The sequence below is a fragment of the Corvus kubaryi genome, unplaced genomic scaffold (genome assembly GCF_017639235.1).
Source record: "Corvus kubaryi isolate FWS band 111438036 unplaced genomic scaffold, C.kubaryi_AGA036_p1.0 split2-37374, whole genome shotgun sequence".
NCBI lineage: Eukaryota > Metazoa > Chordata > Aves > Passeriformes > Corvidae > Corvus > Corvus kubaryi.
The window spans coordinates 4,179,616-4,205,484 of NW_024582082.1; the positions used below are offsets into that span (position 1 = coordinate 4,179,616).

Here is a 25,869-nt window from a genome sequence, read left to right on the forward strand (position 1 = left end):
GATTTCCCATGCCAAATACCCATCTTTGATGTTGGCACAAAACCAAATCCATGGTTTATCTCAATGCAAACAAGAGAAAAGCTCAGCTAATTGCACTCATAGCTGTTAATGGCTGTAGCATCATGGCATTGTCAGAAACATTTCTGTGCTCAGGCAGGATGACTTGCTCAGATTGATTCCTTAGACTGAAGCTAGACCTGTCTTCAGCTCAATGATGATATTTGCTGTAAATATGCTAAAAAAGTGTGGAAATAAAGGTAGACGGATCCAGTGTTGTTGCCTCCTTTCAGATGGTGGACCTGGGCTACTCCCAACAGCAAATTCTTGTAGTAAATATGGCTGTTGTTGTTTGGGAGGTTTAATGTTGTGTTGTGATAGCTTTTGTCCCAGGAGAGTCCATCCAACAGGGATCTCTTTGCAAACCATGAAATTATTTTTTATTGAACCCTTTTTCCAGACCAAGCTTCGTATTGAGTATATGATGCAGCAATTAGCTGGCATATTGTTTTCCTAAGCTGATTATTCAGAAATATCAGTATTGTTTGTACCCAGAATTTCTCCAATGCATTCAAAGAAGTTGGTTGCCTTTCTTGAGCTGAAAGCATTTAGCACATGGTTTTAGGGGAACCATGAGGTGAGATTGCTCTGAACTAACACTGGGAGCTTCTTCGCTTGTTTGCTCTCTGAGAAAGCATATTTACAAGGAAAGCCTTGCCTTCCAGAAATCAGCTGCCAAATAGGAGGGCTCCAGGCAGAGGTGGGACATGACTTTGCTCAGGAAGCACGTCTGTGCTCACCACGCTGAATGTCACCGCAGAGAAGGGGCAAGGAGAGGAAGCTCACAGGCTGAATTTAGAGGGTGACAACAGCTTCTAACCTTGCTCTGCCATTTCCAGTTGTCACTAAATAGTGCTGCTGGGAATTGAGAGCCATTTCCACTGCAAGGGCATTTTTGGGTGGATGATGTGTGGAGTAAGGAGTGAGTACTCAGTGAGGTACAGCTGACACCGTGATTGCTGGTAAAGAGTGGGAGTCACCTCAGTTATTCCATGACCTGTGTGTAGAGACATCTGTCAGAGAAATGATGCAGACTTTCCAACCTTCCAATGGAACCTGTGGGCAAACTGGGTACTGGTTTGTCTCTGATCAGCTCCATCTTCACGTGTGCAACAGGGGAGTTATCTCAGTGTGTTTCATCACTTGGGCAGCCCAGAGGAGAAGTGTGGTGGCAGAGCTGCAGGATTTTGTTGGGAGTTTAATAGCCGTTGTTATGCAGTTCAGATTTGGGGGGTTATTTAATGGTACAGCAGTGCAGGGTGAAGCTGAGACCTCATTTTTTCTGTTCTGGAAGATGCTTGAGAGGTTTGCTGACTGTGCACCTCGATGAGAAGTTCAGGTTAGATCAACCCCCACAGATTTTCTCATAGTAAGTACAGTTGAAAAGTCTTCAGTTTTTGTTTTTTGGAGTTAGGCAAAATCATATTCCATGGTTTTAAATACTGTTTTGAACAAGGTGTCTGTGAACAGCAGCACACAAACCACTTGGGTGACTCAAATCAACAGCTTGTTGAGAGTCAACAGGAAGATGAGTTGCAACCACTCATTGAGTAAAGGAGGGAAAACATGATAGCCTTAATGATTCATACTATAGAGGGCAGCTTTTGGGTCAAGAGTGCAAGGAGAAGAAATATTGATGTTGCCTCACTGGCATGGCTTAGTGTTAATAGGGTGTCGGCATTTAGTTTATGCTAAATATCTTACAGATGTCAGATGACAAATGACAGTGGGAGCAGACAGGGCAGGGGACAAGGGGAAGGCTTAGGTGGGTATGAATCCATCTTTCCCAGGCTGCAGCTGATGCCAGACTTTCAAAAGCTGCTTTTAACAGATCAAGCAAGGAAGAGTCACAGTTGATGTTGGTTATTTAAAATTTTATTTGCCTCTAATTTATTCTCATAAAAACACTCTAATCTATTTGGTTTTAGTATTCAGACAGCACAGACTTCTGATGTTATCACAAGTGATATTAGAGAAGCAGTACAAACCAAGCTACCTTAGCATGTAACCAAGCACAGGTGGAACTAAGCCCACCCACACTTGAAAAACTAATTAACCTGCTTTCTTAAGCTTTCTAGTTAAAATGCAATACTCAGTTAATGGTTATAGTCACCAAACCATATAAATAAAATCTAACATGGTAAAACGGGAACAGCTGAATGTGCAAGAGTCAAAGTACAAATATGTAAGTAGGTATTTTGCTAATCAGAGCAATCACCAGATAACTGCATCTATGTTGTAACTGTCTCTTACAGGTGTGAGGTTTTCCTCTTCATTTCCAGTTAAAGTTCATCACTTTCATACAGTCCAGACTGCTCAGCCAAACGCTGAAACTCCCCTTCTGGTGAGAAAGCTTGTTTCACATCCAGTCCTCTTCCATTAAGTGCCAAGTACTTGCTAAAAGTTGGTCGAACCCGTAACTGCTTTGGGGCTGGAAGTGGCTTATTTGCATGTGCTGGAAGAGAGAGAAAAAGCCTCTTTCAGTGCCTTTCCAGAGTGTAGAAAGACCCACAGTAGAGCAACCCCATTGCTTTTTATCTGCAGTATAAACCAGCAAACTCTTGGGAAGAATTTAGCAGACAAACCCATATCTCAGACACCAGAGATTTATATTCAGCCTCTTGCTTGGTGTCAGGGAAATTGTAGTCTTTAAACAGTGCAAAGGACACACCACAGTGCCCTGTTACTACACAAAAGAGCTTTTCCCAGGATAGTTACTTTTTGTCTAGGAAATAAATCCTCCCAGCAGGCTGAGCTTCATGAGGTTGATCTTGAGGGCCTGTTCTGAATACAAGTGCACTTTCTGTGGCACGGGAGCTGGTACTTACTTGCGACTTCTAGCCTGGCGTGGCATGTGGCCACCCCTGCCCCATTGACAGCAGACACGGTGTACCAGCCAGCATCCTTCTTGTTTGCATTATGGATCAGGAGGCAAATCCTTCCAGTATTGTCATGGAGCAAGCTGAAAAATGAAGGTGTTTTATGTCTAAGTGCTTTGAGGGAGAAGGAAAGAAATCAGAGTCAGTTGACATGCTGAGGAGCTGAGAAAGCACCAGAACAATTCTTACAGGGCACTGCAGACTGCTCAGACATAAACACTGCATTCGTGTTAGAGCCACCAGTGATTCACACCTTGGCACCATGCAGGTGTGTAGCCCCACGCTGCACATTTCAGTCCTAAAGCTGTGCTTCTCCATGGGCCCTCTAATGCTGCTGGCATTCAGAGCATCTGGGCACAGCTCTCCCTCTGTGCCCTTGAAACAAAACTCTCAGCACCGTGCCTGGCCAGCACATGGGCCTGTGCCCCCTGTGTCACACACGAGGGGCCGATCCAGCTTTCCAGCTTGCTGCTTTCAGAGACCAGCCTATTTACATTTGATTTAACAAATACTGGTTGTTGTTTTCTAACACACCAATGGCCGACTCTTCAGTAGGATACCTTATTCGGTCTGTATTATATTGTACCATTTCGTTGTTTCTTTTCCAGTAAATCCGAGGTGTTGGGATGGCAGAGATCTGGCATTCGAGTCTGGCTGTGTCTCCTTCAAAAACCTTTTTGCTTTGTGGCTTGAAGATGAAAGTTGGAGGCATGTGATGTTCTTTTGCTAAATTAAAGAGGAGAGATAAGGAGGAGTTACTGGAAGTGTGGAATGCTCATATCATGCTTGTTTTTTTAAGATTTCAGGATGCTAAATTCGGGAGGACACGTGTTCCTCACTGCATCTCCTTAGCCTGCAGGCAATTCCCATGAGTATAAGGGTGTAATAAACACAGTCCACTTTAGAAGGAGAGTCAATAACATATGTTATCAAGCCTGGAAAATTAATAACATTAATTAACTTAAATTCTGGACATCTCACTATATCTAAATATCCTGATAGAAGTGGTTTGAAGAAATATAGCATCCTAGATGTAGTTATTAAAAATAGTCTTGGAAAAGGTAAGTTGGTTTTTATTGTTTGAGCCTGAATATATGGAGTGCTACCTCTGCTTCTTATTAGTTTTATGTCCCAAACACAGGGATGAAAGCATTGGATTACTGAGACTTTCCCTGTGTGGCCAGGGAATTATCAGTGCTCTCAGCCTTACCAATCACTTCCACTTTTACTGTGAAAGATGCCTCTCCTGCACGGTTGACAGCCACACATTCATATGTTCCTGCATCAGCTGATTTGACTGCTTCAAAAATAAACGAGTGGAATCCCTTTTCTGACACTATCATTTTATGGAACTGATCCTGATGAACCATCCTTCCATTCTGGTACCACATCACATCAGGGGTTGGGAGCCCGCTAACCTGTGAGGGAGAGGAGAGCAGTGAAGAGTTAAACACCTTTAAGATAATAAAATCCCTCCAATACTACAGGGAGTTTGATGCTGATGGGTGATCAAACCATGATTCTACTGCAAAATTGTAAAGTGCTGCCTAGTTTTGAATACTAATGTGATTTTGCTGATGGAGTGCTGGGAAAAGACAAGCTTTAGCTACAAGACAGTAGATGCTGTTCCTGCAACTCCCTGCTGTTCCCTTCTTGTAAGGTGGCTTTGATCAGCCCCAAGATGCTCATTGTGGGTTCAGCCTTTCATTCTCATGGCTATCACTGCAGGCGTGCTCCAGAGTCTCCATGGCACTCAGAAGTTTAGGCAACTTGCAGGAAGAAGGCTAAAGGTCATGTCTAAGGCTGGCCAGAGTTTACTGATGTAAAGAGAGTGGAAGTCATTAGGAAAATGCAAGCCAAACCCCAGCCAGCAAACACCCTCTGCAGTGAAGCTGCATGTGAGGGAGAGCAGGGTCCTTTCTTACCCAGGGTTGGTACAGCTGCCATGCAGTTTCAAGCCATTCCCAAGTTTTGTTTGTATTTAGGGCATTTCCTTGCTTGTCTGCTCCAGCAAGGGCACAGTTACCTCAGGAAGGCTCATTAAAGGAGTTGAGTCCTACACACACCTCTCTGGACGTGGGTCCACTGAAGTAGTGGAGTCCCTGGGCAAAACACAAGGTTCCCTGCCAAGCGGACTTTTTCAGCAGGGCATTAATATTCATTCTTCCCAAGGATGTCTAGAGACATTCTGTAGTGGTCTATATTTACCACTATTTAGCTTTAACCATACTCTTATGCAGCTAATTCCATTTACATTTTCCAAGGGAAAATGCTGAAATATTTAGCCATTTCCTATTTCTTGGTTTCCATAGCCTGGGGAGACCCTGAACCATCTGCCATTAGTGCTCTGGCTTATTGAAGTGCACAGGCACTGCAGAGACCTCTCTCCATGCCCCACACCCCAAGAGGGAATGGAATTGGAAGGGAGAGGTTGGCATTACTTTGAAGTCCAGCCTGCAGAAGCGCCCCTCCTCAATCACTACATCTTCAGGCACTTGTGTGAAACGTGGCTGAAAGAACTTTTCCTGGATTGAGTCGTGTCCACGATCGTCGGCTCTTGAGGATGGTCTGCTCCTGAAAAGGGGACAGGAACCGTAAATTGTGTAAAAGCTACCATAGCACAAATGGCATTGAAGCTCTGATTGCAGCTGGAGTCCCTAAACACGTGTAGGAATCCAACACTCTGGTTCTGAATGGTTTTTCAGCTGTAAGTCATAACTTTTGATCAGCCACTTCTATTGCTCAAAGTTGTTCAATTCAACACAGAAGCATAACCTTCATTATGGCCTAATATCCAAAAGAATTGGCAAGAGAAATGTAGGCTGTGTTTCATTTTCATCATTCATATCCATTTCAATATTTATATTTCTTTGACTAGAAATTAATCTTCTAGAATACAAAGAATATTTTCCCAAGGTGAATGGAGTTTTTAAACCGCTAGTGCTATGCTTAGAATTCACTGGATTAAGATCATAGGCATCATCACCCATCCACAAATGGTAGCATTTCAGTTGAAAGGGAGTGAAGTAGGTAATTACTACTTTAGCAAAAGTGATAAGTAGTGAGATTAAACCAACATTGTCTAGAAATGTTTGAAATAAGATCTTGAAGAATAGCACAGCACAAGTTTATGCTTTACCTTACATGTGTTGTAGGAACCTGCAGCCTGATGTTTTCTGCATTCTGGTGCTTGGGAAGAGAAAGAGGAGAGGTGAGTTCACTTAGATTTATCTGTAGACTGAATGAGAAGCCATTTTAAGTTCATATCCTGACTGCTGCTTGAAAACAAAATGAATCTACTTCAGAAGTCATTGGGACAGGAGGTAGAGGAACTTGCATGAGGATCTGACACACTCTATGCTCACCATAGGCTTTGCCATGGCAGAACCTTTCATTGCTGCCCAGGTGATGGGTGCAGCAGCTTTGTCTGGCACACAAAGCTGTCTGCCAGCCCATAACCTTTGTTAGAGAGGAGCAGGACTCCTGGCAATATCTAAACTGAAACCTGAGTACAGAGTGTCCTTCCCCACAGCAGGAATAGAAGTGGAATCGCTGGCAAGAGCCTTGTATTGTGCCCACTTAAATATGGTACCAGCAGTGATGGAAACATGCTGAGCTGGAAAATACTTTTCTTTCTAGATCACAGCACCAACTAAGCTTGCTGACAACTCTGCAACCACATGACTAAATCTGCTAAAGTGCCCAGGATTGATTCCTGTTAGGAGCTTGGATGTTTGGAAAACGCGACAGAGTTTAGTGCCAGTGACTTGTTTTAGCAATGGAGTCAGAGAGAGCAAACGCTGCATGGAAATTTCTGGAGCGTTTGCATTGAGCCATTCCAAAGTTTGGTTCTGTGCTCAGCAGCCCAGTCCTGTGGGACTTTTAAGCCTGGATTTAAACTTCAAGCACAGAGGCAGTTTTAAGTTCAGGGGAAATATTTACATGAACGAGGGGTTTGCTGCACTGAGTTCAATGTGGAGTCCAAAGGCAGTTGCCTGTACCTGCTCATTTACACAAGTCCTGTACAGTTATTCCTTGTCCTGTGAAATGATGCTGTAGTGATGAAGTTGCTGATGATTCTAATGACCTGTTACATGGACTGAGTTAAGTTCCTGAGGAATCAGGAGGCTGAATGAATCAGTGACTACATCATTCAGAAATAAGACTGAACATTAAGAGTAAGATGTCCCAAACATAAGCCAATCTCTGCTTCTAATGTGCTTTTTTTAAAGCAGCATTTCACACATGCTGAAAAGTTGTCAGTCATCCTGTTTTGACTGAGTATTTTCTTATCTCTGCAAAAGATGAGGCTTCCCTTGCTCTCTGATGTTCATTATTTTCCCTTCTTTCCTGTTCTTGCCAGGTGATTGTTGGGGAGAAATAGCTCAAACTGTGCATTCCTCCTTTGCTGTGATCTTAGTGTCTGTTCCATGGAGGCGTTTTTCTGAGTGCACTTTGCCAGCTGTGTGCCTGCTCCTGGCTCTCTGCTGCCTGCAGCAGGAGGAGTGTTTCTGTCCCTGCACAGGTACCCAGTGCCATACCATGGATATTTCCACTAACTTTGAGCACAGAAGTACCAAAGAGAGCTTCTAACTGGCCTGAATAACCAACAGATGATGCAAGTCTCCAACTAAAACACTTTGGAAAAAGCCAGTAGTAATAGATTCTTGTATATCAGCATGTGGACTGCTGAAATAACTGCTTTGCATTCTCTTAATGGTTGCAGCCCCCTGTAAGGGCTAGGACCCAACCAATCCCAGCCCAAGGCCATGACCTCTTGAAGCCAATGTCACTTATTCTGAACAGTGACAGGTGTAAATCTTGTTGTCCTGGCCAAGCCTGCACTCAGGCTGTTGGGAGTGAGTACCTGGATCCCTCATGGTGCTACTCCCTGCCTGTCACAGTGGGTACTGTGCTGTGCAGCAGCTGCTGTAATTCCTCCCTGGAGAGGTCATTCCTACAGATCAGGCCCACTAAGGGAATGGTGCTTAAATTTCCCCCCTCTGCCATCACCCTGCAAAAACCCCAAACCCCTGCCGTGCAGGGCCCTCCCATTGAGAGCCGTCTCCTCACCTGCACTGGTACCAAATAAACCCAATCTGTGCCCATACAAGCAGGTCACAGCACAATCACCAGGAAATCCTTGCTCTAGAGACAGGTCCCCAGTTACCTGTGCATTCTGCATGTTGTCTTCACCCTGTGAGTCCAGTACAGAGGCAGCATTTACTGGTCCAAGCAGCCTGCGAGCCATTCTTTCTTCATAAGTCAATCGCTGAAAGCAGAGTGGAGAGGAATTCTAGTCAGAAGTTCATTTACTATTTCAGATCAGCTTGTTAAGAGCCCATTTATATGCCACAAATCCAGGATGTTGTCAATGGAAGCAGGAGCTGACCAGAAGCCCCACGTGTGGCCCAGAGGGTTTGCAGTCTGTGATGCCCACTGAAGTCAGCCTCAATATATACAGCACTGAAATGCATAAAAGATTAAACTGCCTGTTCATCAAAGCCTCCCTAATGCCATCTGTGGCCTTCCACTCCTCCTCTTTCTCTGCTGGGATTATTTATGGGTAGCTGATGGCATCATCCTCAGAAGCCAGAGTGAGTCCCAGGGTACCTTTCTGTTGGGGCTGGGAAAACTTCCCAAGTCATTCAGCTGTGGAGCTAGAGGCATGATGGATGCTCCCAAAAAAGCAAGAGCCACACCAGAAGCAGGTGCAGCCAGAGGGGAGCACCACTACCCCTGAAAGCACTGGGGAGGTTTATGCCAGCACATCTGCAGGATGAAATGCTGTGAGCTGTCTGGAGAAGAGGCAAGGACACGTTTCAGGCATGACACAGTAAGTTCCTGCAATCTGGATGTGGCACACAGAGACCAAAATGAGCAGAGTTAAATTCAAGCTCTGTCAGTTGAGTTACTTTAGAAAAGTATGTTACTGCCCTGAGCACCAGAACACCTGACACTTCACTGCCCACAGAGTTTAGCTCAGGTCTGGAGTTTGTGACACGAGGATAAGCTCTGACTGAATCTCTACTGTGTACAGACATACATGCATCTACTACTGGGTGGGGAAAGGCTTGGGAGCCTTGTGGGACTTTTCTTTAGAAGAGAGCACAAGACCTTTAGGAAAACCTGTGAGAGCTGAATATCCCTGAGGTCCTTACGTGTGTATCAAGTGTGGCTGAGATTGGCCAGTTGGCTCAGACGCTGCTGGAGGACAAGGAGAGGAGGACACAGTGGTGATTGCATAAGCCTTATTTTTAGCCTGGCTTCCTATGGGAAGAAAAGCTGACTTGCTATGACAAGCTTTCTTACAGCACATAGGACATTCCTGTTAGGGGCATATTAAGTCAGATTTGACCTATTTGTTTGCCCATCAGTATTTAAAATGACATATGTGACACAAACCTGTTCTCACTGATGATAATGAAAATAATCCTTTCTACTTCGGGGGAAAGAAGATGGAAACTTTAAACACTGGGCTTTTACCAGTCTGCCTCCAGCCAGAAGAAAGGTTCCCACGTTATAAACCTGCCTGCTCCAGCTGTCTGCAATGGGCTTCCCTACTGGTAAGCAAATTTACGACCCAGATTTGGATTTCTCGGTAAAGGGGATTCCATTGTGACCCTCTGCAGAATAAATAATTAAGTACTGAGACTAAGAGGCCTTCTTATGGGAGACAGACCTTATAATAAAAACTTATATATTTTCTTTCATTTATTGTTGTTCATATAAAAAAAAAAAATTACCACATTTCATGGTGGTCCCTAAAATGAACTTTCAAATATTCCAATTTTTCCTCAGGTTCTAAAGATTTTGAGAGGTTTATTAACCCCAGTGTTGAAAACCAGGTTGTAGTCATGTCTAGAAAACTGAGGCATTCTCCTTGGATTTCTAACTGTCTGTGGATGTGATGTGCAGCAGGATCCCCAGAAGAGAGTTCAAATTTGTTCCACAGCTCTAAACATGTTCCTTTCTGTTTCACAGTGAAAGAATATTCTGATCCAACTCTCATGGGATATGCTGGGGTTCTGAGTAAAGGTGTTTGGGGAGTGCTGCTTCTGCATTTCCTCCTGCTTTTAGCTCAGTTGGGAGGCTCCAGCCTCTGGGGTACTAGAGGCAGTCTCTGCGTCCCTGCCTGCACTACTGGGCATTCTTCAATCCCTTACCTGGTTGCCGTTCTGGAGAAGGCTGTCTTTGCATCGGAGTTTCTTTTCCAAGTCCTGAATGAGGGCCTCTTTTGTTCCTCGAATTTCTTGGTCTGATGTCTTCTGCATAGAGTTGATGCTGGCTTGCTTGTTATACATGGGCTGTGAGTAACTACTCGTGCAGGAAGAGAAAACAAAGTTATTCCTGTAGGCCTGCTGGATTATTTGCTACAGCTTCACAGAATGCACACGAAAATGAGAGCCTGCCTCCTAAAAACTGTGGTTCTAATGAACCCACAAAGCATCTGGGAGATGAATAGGCCAAGTTGGGTAATTGAGTATCAAAACCTTAAGGGGAAGAAGCATCATGGTGCAGTCAAGTCACTGAGTGTCCTCCCACAACACTCTTTCCGCATCCCTACGTCCTGCAGTGGCCCCTCACAGCCTGACCCTGTAATCCATAGCCACTTGTGGAGCTGGGTAGTACATTTGGTTCTGAAAGATGCTAGGAAAAGAGGAGCATCCATCAGAACGGGCTGCAAAGGTCTGCTGGAGGTCACAGCACTCTGTGCTGACAGCATCTAACCTGGTTCGTGACCTGCACTTGGGCCTCCTATGCTGCACTTGTGCTCAGAAATTATTTCTATTCCAAATCCTCTTCTTCCTGTTGCTTAGGAATTTGTTCTGCTGACTAGAGTAGAGTAGAAGGGTTATACTTCTGGAATACACCCAGCACTGCTTGGACTTAATAACTTAATGTGAGTTATAACTTAATAACTTTAGTAATTGGCCCAGCAGATGAATTCATCTCATGTCCCTGTTTGCCCATTAGCAGTGTGATTGGGAAAATAATTCCTCAACTCACCAGCTGCTGTATTTAAGAGCAGCTTATATGAAAAAACAAAGGGAGGCACCCAAGTCCTTTGCTATGGAAACAAACAACCCCACACTACAAACACAAACCCCAGCAGTCACTCCAGGTGCGTCCCAAACCCCCCACACTCCTGCAGGACTTCAGGAAACACTCCCCCGTTAACCCACTCCATCTTACCTTTCCCCTCCCCTCAGTGCTGTGATTCAGAAAACAGACAGAAGAATTCTGATTTCCTCAATGCAGACTGACACTTAAACCTGGATTTATATCCAGCAGGACCCCCTGCCCCTATCAACTTTCCAATATCTCACTTTGTGCGAATTCTATCCTGACTTTCCCCAGGACCTCCAGCTGATATTGGCAGGGATACAAGTTGGTGAGAAGGCAAGGCCCAGCTCCCTTTGAGATCTCACTGACCTTGGGAGATATTTGGATTGCAGCCCAAAGGCAAAATGATATAATACATATTCAGGAAAGAATTTAGTCTTTGGTCTAAAGGGGTAAAATTTTCAAGGGGCTGCATTTCTGTTCACATATATGATTAATGAGAAGGGTATCGTAGGTGAGTTTAGAGCCACACCATGATGTGGAACCTGAAAATATTGCTGAGACTTACTATGAAGGTCTAAGTTGTTTATAGGTGGGGAATACTACTGCCTTCCTGTCTCCCCGTTCATAAGCCATGTTTTTTGAGATGTTAATTTGAGATGGGTGCCTGTTTTCTGTTCTGAATAACCTTAAGAGATTTCTGTCAAATCAAATGAAACAATTCAAACCAACTCCAGAAAACCCACACAGCAGCCTGTGACATGCCCACTGTGCCATTTAATTCCTGGTGGACACCCATCTCTCCCACACAAGGGCAAGCACTCAGCCTCCTAACCTGACTCATGCAGAGTCCTGCCTTGAACACCAGAATTCAGCGGGAGCTGTGCCACTGGCTTTGGCCAGGCTGGTTGCTTTACGGGGGGGCTGGGTTGGGAATGGTCAGTGCTCGGGACAGGCCAGGCCAGAGGGAAGCAAGGGAGGTTAGAAGCCTGTGTATACTTACTGAGGTTCCATGGGAGAAGGAGCTGGGCTGTTATAGTCAGGCTGCGAGGGGAGCACTGAGCACAGGAATGCTGCGGGGGATTGGTTAGGCATGGATTGAAGCCTCTGCTCGGATGATGAGCTAGCAGGAGACTGTGCAGATGCAGGTGTGATGGGATATGTGGATTCCTTAGGGGCACTACAGGAAGGCGAGGAGAGCGTGATTGAAGAGCTCAGCGATGACGAGGAGGAGAATTTCTGCCCACTGGGGTTACGAGGCTGTATGAGGATGGAGGACTGTTTGATTTCTCTGCTTGACTCTGTAGAGGCTGCAGGTCCTGGAGGCTGCTGTTGCCCTTGACACACATTCTTAGATTGGATAAAGTGTTTTGGACGTTCGTAGTTAAACATGGTTGGTTGGCACATTGAGGAAACAGATGGGAGATTAGGGACACTCATAGGAGAGGTTTCACGGCTGTCCTGGGTTTTTGTTGGTGATAATTGGCTTTGGATAGGTGGCTGGTAAAAGCTAGGTGGTAGGCCACAAAAGTTTTCTTGGCTGGGCTCCTGGCTAGAATGGAACCCTTGCCTTGCAGAATAGAGGCTTTCTTGGTGTGGATTTTCCCTTAAGGAAGACAATACAGATAAAATAAATTGTATGTCACAAGCTGAATCACAAAAATACTGTGTTGTGAGCAGTCAATAGCAATCCAAAGAGTATGAAGTTCAACTAAATTAAAGCTTGAACTTAAAATAAAGTTATTTAGGATTTGTTAGAACTGTCCCAGAACTGTATGAACATTTTGGTTTACACTAACAAGCCACGCAGTCTGTCTGGCTCAGGTGCAGAGCTCTGTGGTTGTCTTGTATGCCAGAGTCCAGCAAATTCTAAAGGAAATAGCAATTGGTTTACCACCTGCCTAAGTCTACAGATAACCACAGATCCTACTGCTAAGCTAGGTAATTTCCCACATATCACCTTAACTAAAGATCCCTGGATCCTGCTGTTTTGTGCCCTGTCAAAATGCTAAATGTACTATTCCCTAGAACAAGCTATTTGTGCCAAGAAATTCCTCATACCACAGGGAAGCATGAAAGGTTCACTTTAAGTCTAAAATGAAACTCTTGAAACCAAATCTTCTGATTTCTTCCCTAATGGATTTTGAATTCAGAGCTTTTTATTTCCAACTGAGATTAGGGATTAGAATGCCAAGGACTGTGCCTCTCTGTTTGAGGTGATTTCCTGAGATTTGCTATTAAAGCTGCTAATCGCCAGAATGACATGAGCTGCAAGATAGCATAGGGCAAGCTGAGCTGCTCAGAGTCCTTCATTTATTTTGCAGGTGCTTGACATCTAAACCTGAGCTTTCCATCAGCTCAAAACCCAGGAAAGTTTCATTGAGCAAGCTTGTTAAAATGGACAAACCACTTCAGCTTCACGATAAATAAATAATTGCCCAAAATAAACACAAAACCACTACTGAAAAAAAGAAACGAAAGAAAGAGTATATAAATCCCCACAGTTACATGTGCTGGAAAAAATTGTAATCTTGCCCCACCGAGATCAGCTGTTTCACTGCTATATATACACCCAGTATATTGTATTCCTCTCGTTGGAGAGCCCGGAGAAGGGCTCCACGAGGTCATAAATTCCCATGGGGGGAGATAACTGGAGATGTTGCTCTGATTTTAAAGATTGAGGGCTTTCATTTCCTAAAGGTAATCGTCAATATTAGTTGTGAACTAGCTGTATGTAAACAGAGGCCTTATAGTAAAAATTCCCTAACTTTTCCCTTGTCATGCTCTTGGAATTTGAAGCTGACTTAGATTTTTGGAGCGTGTCCACACTGTGTTCTCATTCACTGGTGCAGAAAACTCGTTAAGTCTTGTCTTTACTCCATTTTTATATCACTACCTGTGCACAGATTTCTACATTCACTGTGCCACAGGCTGTGTACAGAAGCCAGCGTTTACTTTGTTTTCTAGAGCACTGCACTTAACCAAGCTCTGATGCACAGCGTCACTTCTCACAGCAAGCGATAAGCCATGTTTTCCTCAAATCATTCCAGCTTGATTTGGGAGGGAAAAAAATAAATCCGAAGAGACTTTTGACCTTACAAGATGAAAACAGTAAGTAATAACAGAGACATCTTGCTTGTTTAAAAACAAACCCATTTTTTGGCTCTGTTGCCGCTCACGTTACCTTTGACACCGCCGCACCCTAAAGGTACGTTTTCACCTCGGCACTCCCAGAGCGCTGCAGTCCCTCATGCCACCTCCCTAGCCAGCTTCCAAGTAAAAAGTGACGTGAAAAAAACCCAAACAAGCACCTTACCTACAGCCTAGAAGTTGTCACCTGGGCCGTGGCCGGTATTTTGGGAAGGGACGGTCATTCACCGGCCCGGGCTGTCATAGCCGCCCTCTGCGCGGCGGTACGAGACCGGAGGCTTTAATGTGCTGCCAGCAGTGACACTGCGGGACCTGCCTGTCCCCGGCCCCCGCCGCTGTCACAATAAGAGTCTCCGCAGCCCGGCCTGCCCGGACACTGTCTGAGGGCCGGAGCCGGGACTTGGGCAGGTGCCCGCGGGCAGCGGATCCCCCGCGGGCAGCGCTGGGACCGCCCGGCGCTCGGAGCCGCCGCTCCCGCGGGCGCTGCTGCTTTGGGCCGGCCCGACCCGGCTCTGTCCCGGCTCTGTCCCGGCTCTGTCCCGGCCCCGGAGCCCTGGGGTGGCGATGGGCACAGCCCCAGCCCCGGCTGGCCTCGTCCCGCCCCGAGGAGAAGCGGCCGGGGCTGAGAGGAGAAGGGGGAGAACTGAAGGAGTCGCCAGCTCTCGGACAGAAAAGCAGGTGTTCTGCCCATAGCACCGTCAGGGAGCAGCGAGGAAGGACCGCTGCAGTATGCTTGACCATCCCTAAACCCCACTTTGTTATCCTAAGGAAATTCTTGCCCAGAGAAGCTGTGGCTGCCCCATCCCTGGAAGTGTCCAAGGCCAGGTTGGATGGGGCCCTGAGCAACCTGGTCTAGCGAGAGGTGTTCCTGCCCATGACGGAAAAAAAGGTCACCTTTAAGGTGCTTTCCAGCCCAAACCATTCTGTAGTTCTAAATTCCTTGTTTAATTTATTTACTAATTGTTTGTAGCTAATTGCCTCTGCAGTGATGACACTCTGGTACTGCTTTTAGGGCTGTGCACTTAAAGGCAACAGATACTCGAGAGCCAGGTTTGAATGTGATTTAAATCCCCCCAGCCGCAGACCCGAGCGAGCCCTCCCTCTGTGCCCAGCGCCACCTTGCCCAGGCCGGGGGAGACCCACACTCCCCTCATGTACGGAGCTCGGTCAGGAGCAGTGGCACCGCTCATGGATGTATCTGAACAGTCATAAACTGAATAACAAAACAAGCCTTGTGAAAAGAATGTGATAAAAATATGGTAAATATTAATATTTTGCTGTTTGTGTTTGTTATTACAGCTATTTACATGGATGGAAAAATGCAACTGTGCTGTTTTCACCAGAACAGCAGCAGATCCTGCTGGCAGGTTAGGTGATTTGTATACCTTTAATCACCAGCTTCAATGCCTAATTACGTCTTAAATTAACATTATAGTGTTTTAAATATCTTAATCATACTTTGGCAACTCTCGCGTATTGTTTGAAAACACCCCAAGCCCGAAGGTTCCGCCGCTGGGCTGCGTGTGGGCTCTCAGCTGCCTCCCCTCTCCCTTCTCTGTGCCTGTGAGTCTGTCAGCACCGCGATCTTCAAGAGGTTAATCCACCTCTAGTGTTTGTATTTAAACATCGGCCCAACATTTTTGAACTAAAACTACAGAGCATGCGTTAATTGAGCGCTAATTTATCTAAATTCCTCGTATGAAACTGATTAAGGGGGGGAATGTGTCCTTAGTTGTCAGAGACGTTATTTGCTTTTTAAGTTTAAAAAAAATTAAGTAAAATAATTAAAAAGGGGTAGTTTGTACAGAGAGAGGCGAGTACTTAAAAAAAAGGTACCCGTGGCATGCTCATTGCCCTGCAGGAGGCTGCGAGCACGCTAAAGATCAGGCTCTGTGCTCAGACAGGCTCCCCGGCTTCCCACCAGCTAAAGTTGGCTGCAAGGTATCGATTTAAGGAAGTTTTATACACTTAAACGACTGGACACAACCGGGACAGCTTGTGTGAAAGAGAAGGAACAGAAAAACGTGACATCCAGCAGGTAGGAAAAATGGTGAAAGAACTGGAAGCTGAACTGATGAAGGCAGAGGAATAAATTTCATCTCCTGTGCCAAGTAACTTAATAGTGCTGTGAGTAGCACTGCGAGGTGTCAGAAACCAGCTTTTCTGTCCTGCTGCAGTTTACTTTCTAAGAATGGTGCGCTGCTGTTTCTGATTGGGTTCTCCTCGTTGCTTGAGTCATACAGCAAAAAATGTCTAGAAAAAGAGTTAAGGATCTTTTGCTTATTTGTTTAAGATACTTCAAAGCTACCTAAAAGACCTGGCGGTATGGTTAGTGCCTGAAGCCTCTTCTTTTGCTTGGATTGAGTTTCTTTAATGAAGTTAATAATCAAAAATTGTTTTGTTCTGCTTCTTCAAGGCTGCTGAGGACAATGTAATCTGCAGGTGCCTTTACACCTGCTCAGAAAGGAGAAACAGGTAGCGACAGTCTTGTTGAATTCAATTTTCTAGCTTTTGTGGAGTGCCTGTTGCTAGGCAATAATTGGGAGAAGTATGAGTACAAGGATTTCATTCATTTTATAGCTATTTCCAGTAATGGCTTTGTTCTGTCATCACTGCCTTTGTTGGTATTTGCCTTTGGTAATACAGTTGCAACCACATACACTACATGAGGGAATTATATGTTAAATCTGACTAACAAGACAGTTATTTTACAGCCAGTCATTAGCCATGATTGCTTAGTTTGAGGTAACAGCAACATTTACAACGCTGAGTCACACTCATAATGATGTTTCAAAGCACCTGGCAGTACGTCTGTGGGCTTTAAAAGTATTTAAATCCTCATAGATGGGTATATCTAGAAATTTTAATAGTTTCTCTCTGTATCTTGAGATGTGTCCAAAGTCCGGTACTAGTTAATGTTTTTTGTTTACATTTATTTATATATATACGCACACACATATGTAACCTACATTTTTAGAAGCCATTACATAGCTGATTTTGGTGGCATGGTACATCCCTTTATGCATTAGGATCTGCCTAGGGTCCCAGCCGATTTCCCTGGAGCAAGCCTAAATTTCATGGAAGGGCTTGAAGCCAAACTCAGAGCTTCCTCTTAATGATCTGCATGCCGGTTATTGAAGCAAAACCATTTTTACTCAGTGATTAAGCAAAAAAATAACTCCCCTGCATGGAGACATCTATATTGAAATATGATCTCTCCTGTGGTAAAATTTGAAGGAGGGTGTTCAGAATTGTTAGAATGGCTGACTACATCCAAAAATAATCTCTAACCCAGGGAATGCTTTCTGTCAGGGACAGCCTTTACACACTCTGTAACAGGATCACTGCAGCTCCAGGCTGGCACTCAGCTGGGAGAGGAGGCACACGGCTGCCTTCCACGTAGCTCTCACTGTCACTAACAGGACTGAGGGAACTCCTCTGCTGGGCTTGGATGGCTGAACTGTCACCATTGGAGGTCATTGTTATGCCTATAAACCCCTGAGAAACCCTCTAGAAAAGGGACTGACATGGCCAATCTAGGCACTCTAACATGTTTTGTTTCTCTGGAGCAACCAAACAGGATAACTGATAATGCAATAAGTGTGCAGTGACTGGAGAGCTGCATTTGGGATGGAAATTGGATCAAGTCTTGTTATAAAACGGAATACTTTATTACTGGGGGAGAATCTCCATCTCCTGACTGGGGAGTGTCCCTCCCATGGCCTGGGACAGTTTTCATTCTACCCAGTGGGTTACTGGTTCAGTGCTTTTTCCTCCACGGAGTGCTTTGCAGGTCCTGTCTGCACCATGCTTACAGGATCTTGAGTTTTATTACTGTTTTTTAGAATAGGAAACAGAAACATGAGGTGATGCCACCTGGCCAAGGCCACTGAGGAAGGCAGCGGCCACCTTGAGATTTCCCAGGTACTCTGATCTTTGCCTCAAGCTCTGCTGTGGAACCAAAGGTCTCCTAGAGGATAATTATTTGGGGTGATGCTTTTAAGTTATTCACAGGCACTCCTGCAAATGACATCAGGCACTTCCCTGAGCCTTTAGGTGGTTACACACTTGGTCAAATGGAGCCTGTGCTGTGACCTGCCAGGCTGGCGCTGCACATTGTCATTGTCACCCAGGCAAACAGCTCAGGCTACTGCATGTGCCTGATCCCTGTGAGGGTAAGGGGCACTGGAGCTTGCAGCTGGCATCACTGGACAGTTCATTCCTTAAGTGTTGTAAAAAGCTGACCCAGGGATGTGATTTTCTCTTTGTCTTACCGCAGAGGTGAAGCCCGAGGTGAATTTTCATAAGCTCCATGGAAATCTTCAGCTTGGCTCTTGGTGTTCGTCTTACCAAAGCTTGTGGCCGCTGCTCGAGTGCCCAGGCCAGGGCTCTCTGGACTGTAGGATGGCAGAGCAGCTGCCCCACGGTCCTTGGCTCCTGTCTGGCTGTTCCTAGGAAAGGTCGGTTTCTTCATGGTGACCTGCACAGCTGGCCGGTGGGCAGCACCTCCAAAGCTTTCCAGCTCTTTAGCTCCTGGAAGGAAAATTATCCCCACGTCAGGTGGGAAGCAGTGGTGGCTCACCAGTACAGCACATGCAATAACAGGGGATGGGAAACTGGAATGTCTGAGCAGGTGGATGAGGCTCATCCTGCCTGGGCTCTGCACAGACTGAAACCTGCACAGCTGCATGAGCCAAACCTGACTTCTGGCCGGGGTTGGTGAGCTCTGGGTACGTGCCAGGTGCTGTTCTGATTGCAGATGGCTTCCAGCACAAGCCAAACAGGTCAGGTGGTACCATAAACAAGGTATAGACACAGCCAGTGTGTTGGGCCAAGCTGGAATCCCTGAAGGGATGAAGCTCAGGGATGAGATTCCTCTGAGAGAGGGAACATCATCTCCCCCTTGTCATCCTTGACCCAGGAAGAAGAGGGACCAAAAGAAGAAACACAGAACAACTTGCATCCAGCTTTGAGAGGTACCCAAGCAGACTGCATTTTTTGGGCATTTCTCTTCTCTGGGGCCTACAAAATTGTTTGTGTCTGGCTTCTGCTTGGCAAATACCTGTGATTCTGCCTCATGTTGAGCAGCAACAAATTCTTTTGTGCTTAGTTGCTCAACACAGAAATCCATGTGCTTACCTGGGGAAACAGAGAGATGTGCACTGGATGCTGCAGATCCAAATTCATTTTCAGCAACACATTTAAATATTCCAGAGTCTTCTGGAAAAGCTTCTGTAATAACCAGGGTGCAGACTTCCTCTGAAATAACAGATTCAGACATGCTGTTGTACTACGAGAGGCAAATGTTAACCTGTAGGAATTGCTCTTTACAGGACTGTTACTTAGTGATGGGGATTGGCATTAATAAAGTGCAAAAAAGTGATGTACAGGGTCTTAGGAAGTCAAGGGGCTTAGAAGGAGCAAGGATGAAGGAAAAGTATTTCTTTCTGTGATTTTAATGAAAAAAGGCACATTTTTTGTGGTGTTTTTTTTGGTTGGTTGGTTTGTTTTGTTTGGTTTTTTTTTGGTGGCTTTTTTTTTTGCTAAATTCTGTCTTTTCTTGCACAAGTTTAAAATATTATAGGTCAGAATGGTTGATATGTTTTCTCTTAGCACAGGGTATTCTTCATTGGCTGAATGCAAAAGGATTGATATCTTTTCCTAGTGTTGTGGGAAAAAAACAGGGCCTTTTGGGTGATTGCATCAAAATTAAGAACTTGAAAGCTCTTGGCCTGACTGAATATTCTGGATACCTTTGGATATTATCGTTTTATCTTGGATGAGCTGGGAAACACTGAGTGTGGTGAGGAGTCTAACAAAAAATGCAGTGTACTTACCAGGAACTGCTGTTGAACAAGCCTCTGCTCAAGATAAGAGAGAAAGAATTTAAATGGTTATAATGTCAGAATGGAAAAAAACCCAAACCCTTCAGCCCTCACTCCCTTTCCCACCTCAGCTGTCACCCTGGTTACCAGGGAACCATCTCCCTTTCTGTCCATCACGAGGAATAGCATCTGGTCAGGGAAAGCTCAGGTGTGGCTGGGGAACCTGGTGGTACAAACACGTCTCCACTGAGGTGATACACAAAGAGCTCTACTGACTTTGGAGTTGGTTGCTGTGGGTTTGGCCCTCTGGAGCTCTGACCTCATGCCTGGGAGTGTCAGAAATCGTTTGAAATGAGGTTATGCTTTTTTCCCCATAGTTCATCATTAGTTCTAGCATATGGTGACAATGTCTCCATGGCTCAGTAGGGCTGTCATTAATAACTAACTGTATGGAATCTTCCCCTGTTGTGCCTGACCCACTCATGCATTGCCAGAGGAAGGGCAGACTCTGGGCAGCAGCCTGTGACTTTGGGTCATCTGATACCTGTAAACTTAACTCTGCTTCTATGAATGATCTCCTGATTTCTATAGCAGTTCTCATTCCTGTCTTATCCCTGTCCCAATAAAATATCTGTACATCAAACAGGTGCAGCAACACCTACTTTTCTGCAGTATTCGGAAATCGGCAGAATCCACGATCTGATCATATTCCCTGTACCAGTGAACCTGCAGGCTGGGTGTGGAGTGAATGCGACACTCAAATACCACCAGCTGACCCTTGGTAGCTCTTATGTTTTGTAGACCCTGGAGGGGAAAATATTTGTGTTAAATGCCTGATTTAAGTATTTCCCCATTGAAGCATTTATTAGGAAATGATACACCCTTCAGTGAGGAGAATGGTCTCACGCCTGTATTTTCATTTTACTTATAATTGTTGGGCTGCCTGAAGTGGCCACCTAAAATCAGAGACTAGACAAGAATAAGGGAACAAAGGTAGGTATTTATTTGAAGGGCCTTCAAAGGTACCCCCTGGGGAGCCAGAGGCTACTGCCAAGATGGACCCCAAGATGGACCCCAGGTCACGAGTTCTGCACACTTGTATAGATTTGGTTCATTTGCATATCAAGGTTAATTCTCCAATTAAAGCTTCAGTTAATGATGTAGTTTCCCCAAGCTTGTGCCCCCACCCTTAAAGGCTTTTGGTTTATACTTTTTGGGCCTAGGACAGTCTCAGTGTCCTTGGAGAGCAGGCCTGGAGAGGCTTTGTTACGTCTACCAAGCAGGAGAGAGCAGAAGTCAACAGGCTACAAGAAACTTCAGAGTCACACACTAGACAATACAGGATTTGAAAAATACGGAAGTTAAAACCTAAGGCATCAGTTGACTGAATTCTAAATGCGTTTGCAGTGGGTTGTGAGTGGAAGTTTTTCCAGCAGAAGACCAGTGCTCCTTAAAGCCTTGCTTGTGCATTTAAATAAAGATACAAATGCAGGAAAAACATCTATTCCACTGGATGCAACATAATAAGGGTGGTTACTATGTGAGGTTTCCACTCCAGCCTCCTTTGCAGGAAATAAATGAGATGAATTCCTATAAGTGGTTCTGTCTGTCTGGATCGTTTACCAATTAAGATGTTAGTTTGATAGCATCGCTAAAGAAGAATGCTGGCTTTTCTGAATTGTAAATGAACCAATGTTCCAGCCTAGAGATACCTTCTGATGGAAGAAAAACATGCAAAATCTAATGCTGGTAGTTGCAGGACAAGCTGTGTTGTTCAGACAACTTGAGGTTTTTACCTTTGTAAACACAGGTGTGGCTCCATAGGCAGACCCAGCCAGGCTCAGCGAGGGACTCTGCATCTAGATGGCAAAGAAAAGAGATTTTTATCGATTGAATTTTTCATATGCAGAAACCTGGCTGTGTTGCAGGCACTTTACTTTGAAAGAGAAGAAGATTCAGAGTGTTTTACCTGTTGTTCATGTTCCAGGCTAGTAAATACCCTGTGGAGAGTCTCCACTCAAGTGCTTCAAGCAGAAACAACTCCTTGGCTTGTGGACACCAAGTTAGTGGGAAGAGGAGCTGATAGCCAGTAAGTGTTGCTCAGACTTGCCCACATCTTGTAGTCTCTGTGTAAAGATCAGTGCTGCTGCCAGTAGCTGTCCCCTTCTACAGAGATCCTGACCTGGTTTAGCTGATCCCAGGCCTGGCACTCCCTGGCTTGTGTTGTGTCTGTGGTTGATACTGTGAGGCTGAACATAGGGAAGTGAGCAGGGTCTCTCTGCTCTGTCCTGACATCCTCTCTTAAAGCTCAGCTGACACAGAGGTTCCAGTAAGGCCTCTGATTAGGCAAGAAAGGCAGTTTTGAGATGATCAAATATTTGCAGCGCAAGATGTGTCCTTGTTCCATGGTGGAGTGTTGATGTGCACTCATCTCTGTCGCATTTAGCTTTGGAAACATGTGTCTTGCATATAAATGTGCAACTGAAGAGCTTGGGTTTGTTTTGCTGTGGCCTTTTTTTATAATCTTAGCTTTGAAATAACCCAAGTTTTCATCTCTTTCCCGGCCAGCCTGAGTTTCGAGTCTGTCTCTAGGTGCCCTGACTTCCACAAATGTGCTCTAAACCAGCTCTCTGTTCTGAAGTGAATATTTGAAGTATAACTGTGGCAGCCCCTCAAGCATTTCCAGCCCTGTCACCTGCTCCATCAGTTCTTGGCAATTCTGACTAGGAAACCTTCCAAGCCAGAAAGCCTTTTTCCAGAGCTTAGGGCCCAGATCTTGATATTCATGCTGACCTTTGCCTCTAAGACACTTGCTGAAGATGAGCCTGAGCTGATCCTTGCAAAATATTCTTAGAATGCTGTAAATAATAATTTAAAACCTGTAACCTGCCCTTTGAGGGTCAATAGATAAGGCTGAACTAAAGTGGTGTAACTCTGGTGAACTGAAGGTTGTGGAAGACTGCCCTGGATGAGGAACCAAGGGACAGCGAAACACTGGTGGCTCTCTGCTTTTACCTAATGTGTGGGGAAAAACAAACAGGGCAGGATGGAGACAGAGGCTTTAGGAAGCTGAGTATACTTGATCCAATAATATTTACACTTACTGTGACATTCCTCTGGCCCTGACAGGATGCTGAGACTTGCAAGGAGGCTTAGCCTTCGGATTTACCCTAAGAACCTGGAGAGACAAACATAAAGCAGTGTGCGTTTAGAGCTATCTCCTTTTCCTTAGAACACAGTGATGACTCTGTTTTGTGAACTGAGCTTAGGCTGCTTGGAGTCACAGAGAGGTGCCAGAGGAAATAGAAGCATCCTGAGTATTTGAGAGTAGGCTCAGGTCACCTCCAGGACATGGAGAAAATGAATCAGGATTAATAATACAGACCCAACTTACATGTGAAACCTGGCTTCATGCTGGAGTTAGGGTTTTCCTGCATCTGGATGGAAAAGTCTAAAGAAAACCCTTGTTACTTTAGTGAAAGTGAAAATGGAACCTCATAAACCAGCTGCTAGGTCCCTCTGCATGAAGACTGTAGCATAATGGATTGACACAAAAAAAAAGTAGTTACTGAGATCTTAATAGCTTACGACAGTAATTAAAGGTCTACGGGTTCCATCTTTGCTTCTCTTTTGCTATATCAAGAGGGATATCCTTGTCGATGTACCACAGGCTGCCAACCCTGCTTCTCCTGGGGCCACCTGCACCAGGACAAAGGCCAGTCTTGACAAACATCCAGCAGGAGCAGCAGCAATGCTGCTGTCACAAACTCTTCTGCAGTGAGCCTTAGAACTGTGGCCCTGGTGAGGGACAGCAGCACGTGTGACACATGGTGACAGTGCTCCTGTGCCTGTGTGCCTACAGCTGTGGGGAAGGAATGGAACCTGGTTTGCCATCCAGGAGAAGACATGGAAATGCCTGAATAGGCATTCTGCTGGCTGCAGGAGCCGTGGAGGTCCTCTGCTGCTCTCTGCTGTGATGCAATCCTCATGAGCAGAAGTGGGCCCTGGGATTTGCATTCCCCATCCATTAAGGCAGCTCCCACCCTCTCCCACTCTTGGTGCCTGTGGCATTGAATTCGATGCTGTCTGGCAGCTGATGTGTAGTGCCAAGCCCCGAGCCTGTGGCCATGCACACAGCACCTGAAGGTACTGGCAGATGGTTGCAGAGCTGCTGTTTGCTGTTGAATGATCAGTTGCTAAGGCCACTGTAGTGTTCCCATGTGAGGTCCTTGCCTGAGCCACTGGCTGTGTGGCAGTTTTGCTTTGTGTTTGCAGTCTGTGAAGAACCAGATGTGAGAGGTCATGGTTTGGCACCTTAACTCTGTTTAAGGCTGCAGTTGTTTTCTGGCACCCTGACAGTGCTCTAGGTCAGAAGGGCATGTGTGTTTCTTCAGGGTTTGGATCTTACCCTTGTTGATCTCACATGGTAGAGTTTGGCACTTAGAGCATTTGTTAGACATTATGTAGAGTAACTGCAAATTTGGGATCTTTTAGCTGACTGTCACCCTGTCTGGGAGTCGTATTGGTGGAGTTACAGATGGGTGCCTGGTGTAGAGATATGGAGATACCTCAGCAGAGTGGGATTTAGTTACCTTGAAGAGGTCAGTAGGTTACAAATCACCCATCTTATCAAATAAAATCAAAGTACGTGTCTGAATTCCTCAGAGGATTTGCATAAATAACTTACTTGAGTCTGTTCTCTCTCTCTTCTGCTTTCTGGCACTCCCCAAAACAGTCACACCTGATTACCGTGATGGATATTTTGCAGTCTAGTTGGATTTGCCTGGTTAAAATAAGAACATATCCCTGTGTGTCTCATTCAGCCCTGCTGGGTGTTACCGAGCCCTGAGGGCCCCAGGCACAGTTACCCATGGACTTGGACCACCCATGGCCTTCATATTTCTAGCTGTTGCTCTTGATTTATAAATGTCTCTCAAGCAGTTCAAGGATGGCTCCTGTCCAAGGTTATATCATGAGGCCATCAGCAGGGCTCTGCTGTGATGCAAGGGCTGCTGGATAATCCCAAACCCTTGGATGTGGGAGCAGGGCCTGGGAAGCCAATGTTTTTGAGTTGCCCTGGGTTCCCACGGCAAACCTATCCTGGCTGGACGCCACCACAGATTCCTGTGGTGCTGGTTGCAGTGCTGCCTTCCAGTCTATCAGGCAACAGTTGGTATAGTCAGTTTTCAGGACCTGGAATATTGGATGATTTGGTTCTTTTCTATTTCACTTCCAAAGAAAAAAGGGTGATGGAAAATCAGACATGCTCAGATAATGAAAGGAGTTCCTGGACTGACATATCTGCTTTAAAGATTGTCCCATGCATCTGAGAAAGCATTAACAAAACTGCATTGGAGGACCATTGCCCCTTCTTTTCTTGCACAACAAAAGACTTCATTATCCTTAGAACTGCCACCACTCTTCATGTTCCACTCTGTTTCCAAGTCCATGATCAGTCTGGAATCACACAAGACATGCACAGAAACAGATGGCACAGAGGTTCCCCTGTGCAGTGGTCAGAGGGGACTGTGGCCATCTGTGGTTTAGGACCACAGCACAGTGAGGTGCTGCAGGAGGCATTGGACACTGTATCTGGAGTGAGGAGCACGATCTTGGAGAGAGGTTGCTCTACTGAACTGAATAAGAACAGCTCCTGACGAGTTTCCAGAATGATGAAAGAGGCACTGAACTTTAGCACTAAGCAGGAATAGCACCAGCTTATGAATTTGTGTTCAAGACAGTTACTCAGTTGCATGGCATTAGTTTCTTGATGTGATGATTGCTGCTAAGACCTCCTGACGTGGCAGAGACCATGGCCAGGGGATGGTGGCTGTCAGGGTTGCAAGTGTGCCTGGCCTGATGCCCTGTGACACACCCGGCAGTCAGTGTTC

The 25,869-nt window shown here is 45.4% G+C and overlaps 1 protein-coding gene across 3 annotated transcripts; it reads right to left on the minus strand.

The window, feature by feature from the left end:
- Positions 1-1,916: 1,916 nt before the first annotated feature.
- MYOT (myotilin) lies at positions 1,917-21,837 on the minus strand. 3 transcript variants are annotated; one of them, XM_042014711.1, is made up of 14 exons: positions 21,775-21,837; positions 20,641-20,782; positions 19,991-20,014; positions 19,293-19,412; positions 18,428-18,686; positions 12,007-12,609; positions 10,103-10,253; positions 8,107-8,208; positions 6,076-6,125; positions 5,378-5,510; positions 4,147-4,354; positions 3,497-3,662; positions 2,886-3,019; positions 1,917-2,512 (listed from the first exon to the last, which is right to left on the minus strand). In XM_042014711.1, exons 1-14 carry the CDS (start codon positions 21,835-21,837, stop codon positions 2,340-2,342), a joined length of 2,328 nt encoding a protein of 775 aa, XP_041870645.1. In that variant the 3' UTR covers positions 1,917-2,339. The 3 variants fall into 3 exon arrangements, with proteins under 3 accessions (XP_041870645.1, XP_041870643.1, XP_041870644.1); XM_042014709.1 differs by lacking the exons at positions 18,428-18,686; positions 19,293-19,412; positions 19,991-20,014; positions 20,641-20,782; positions 21,775-21,837 and adding an exon at positions 14,320-14,606; XM_042014710.1 differs by lacking the exons at positions 12,007-12,609; positions 18,428-18,686; positions 19,293-19,412; ... (1 more) ...; positions 20,641-20,782; positions 21,775-21,837 and adding an exon at positions 14,320-14,592.
- Between the last annotated feature and the right edge of the window lie 4,032 nt (positions 21,838-25,869).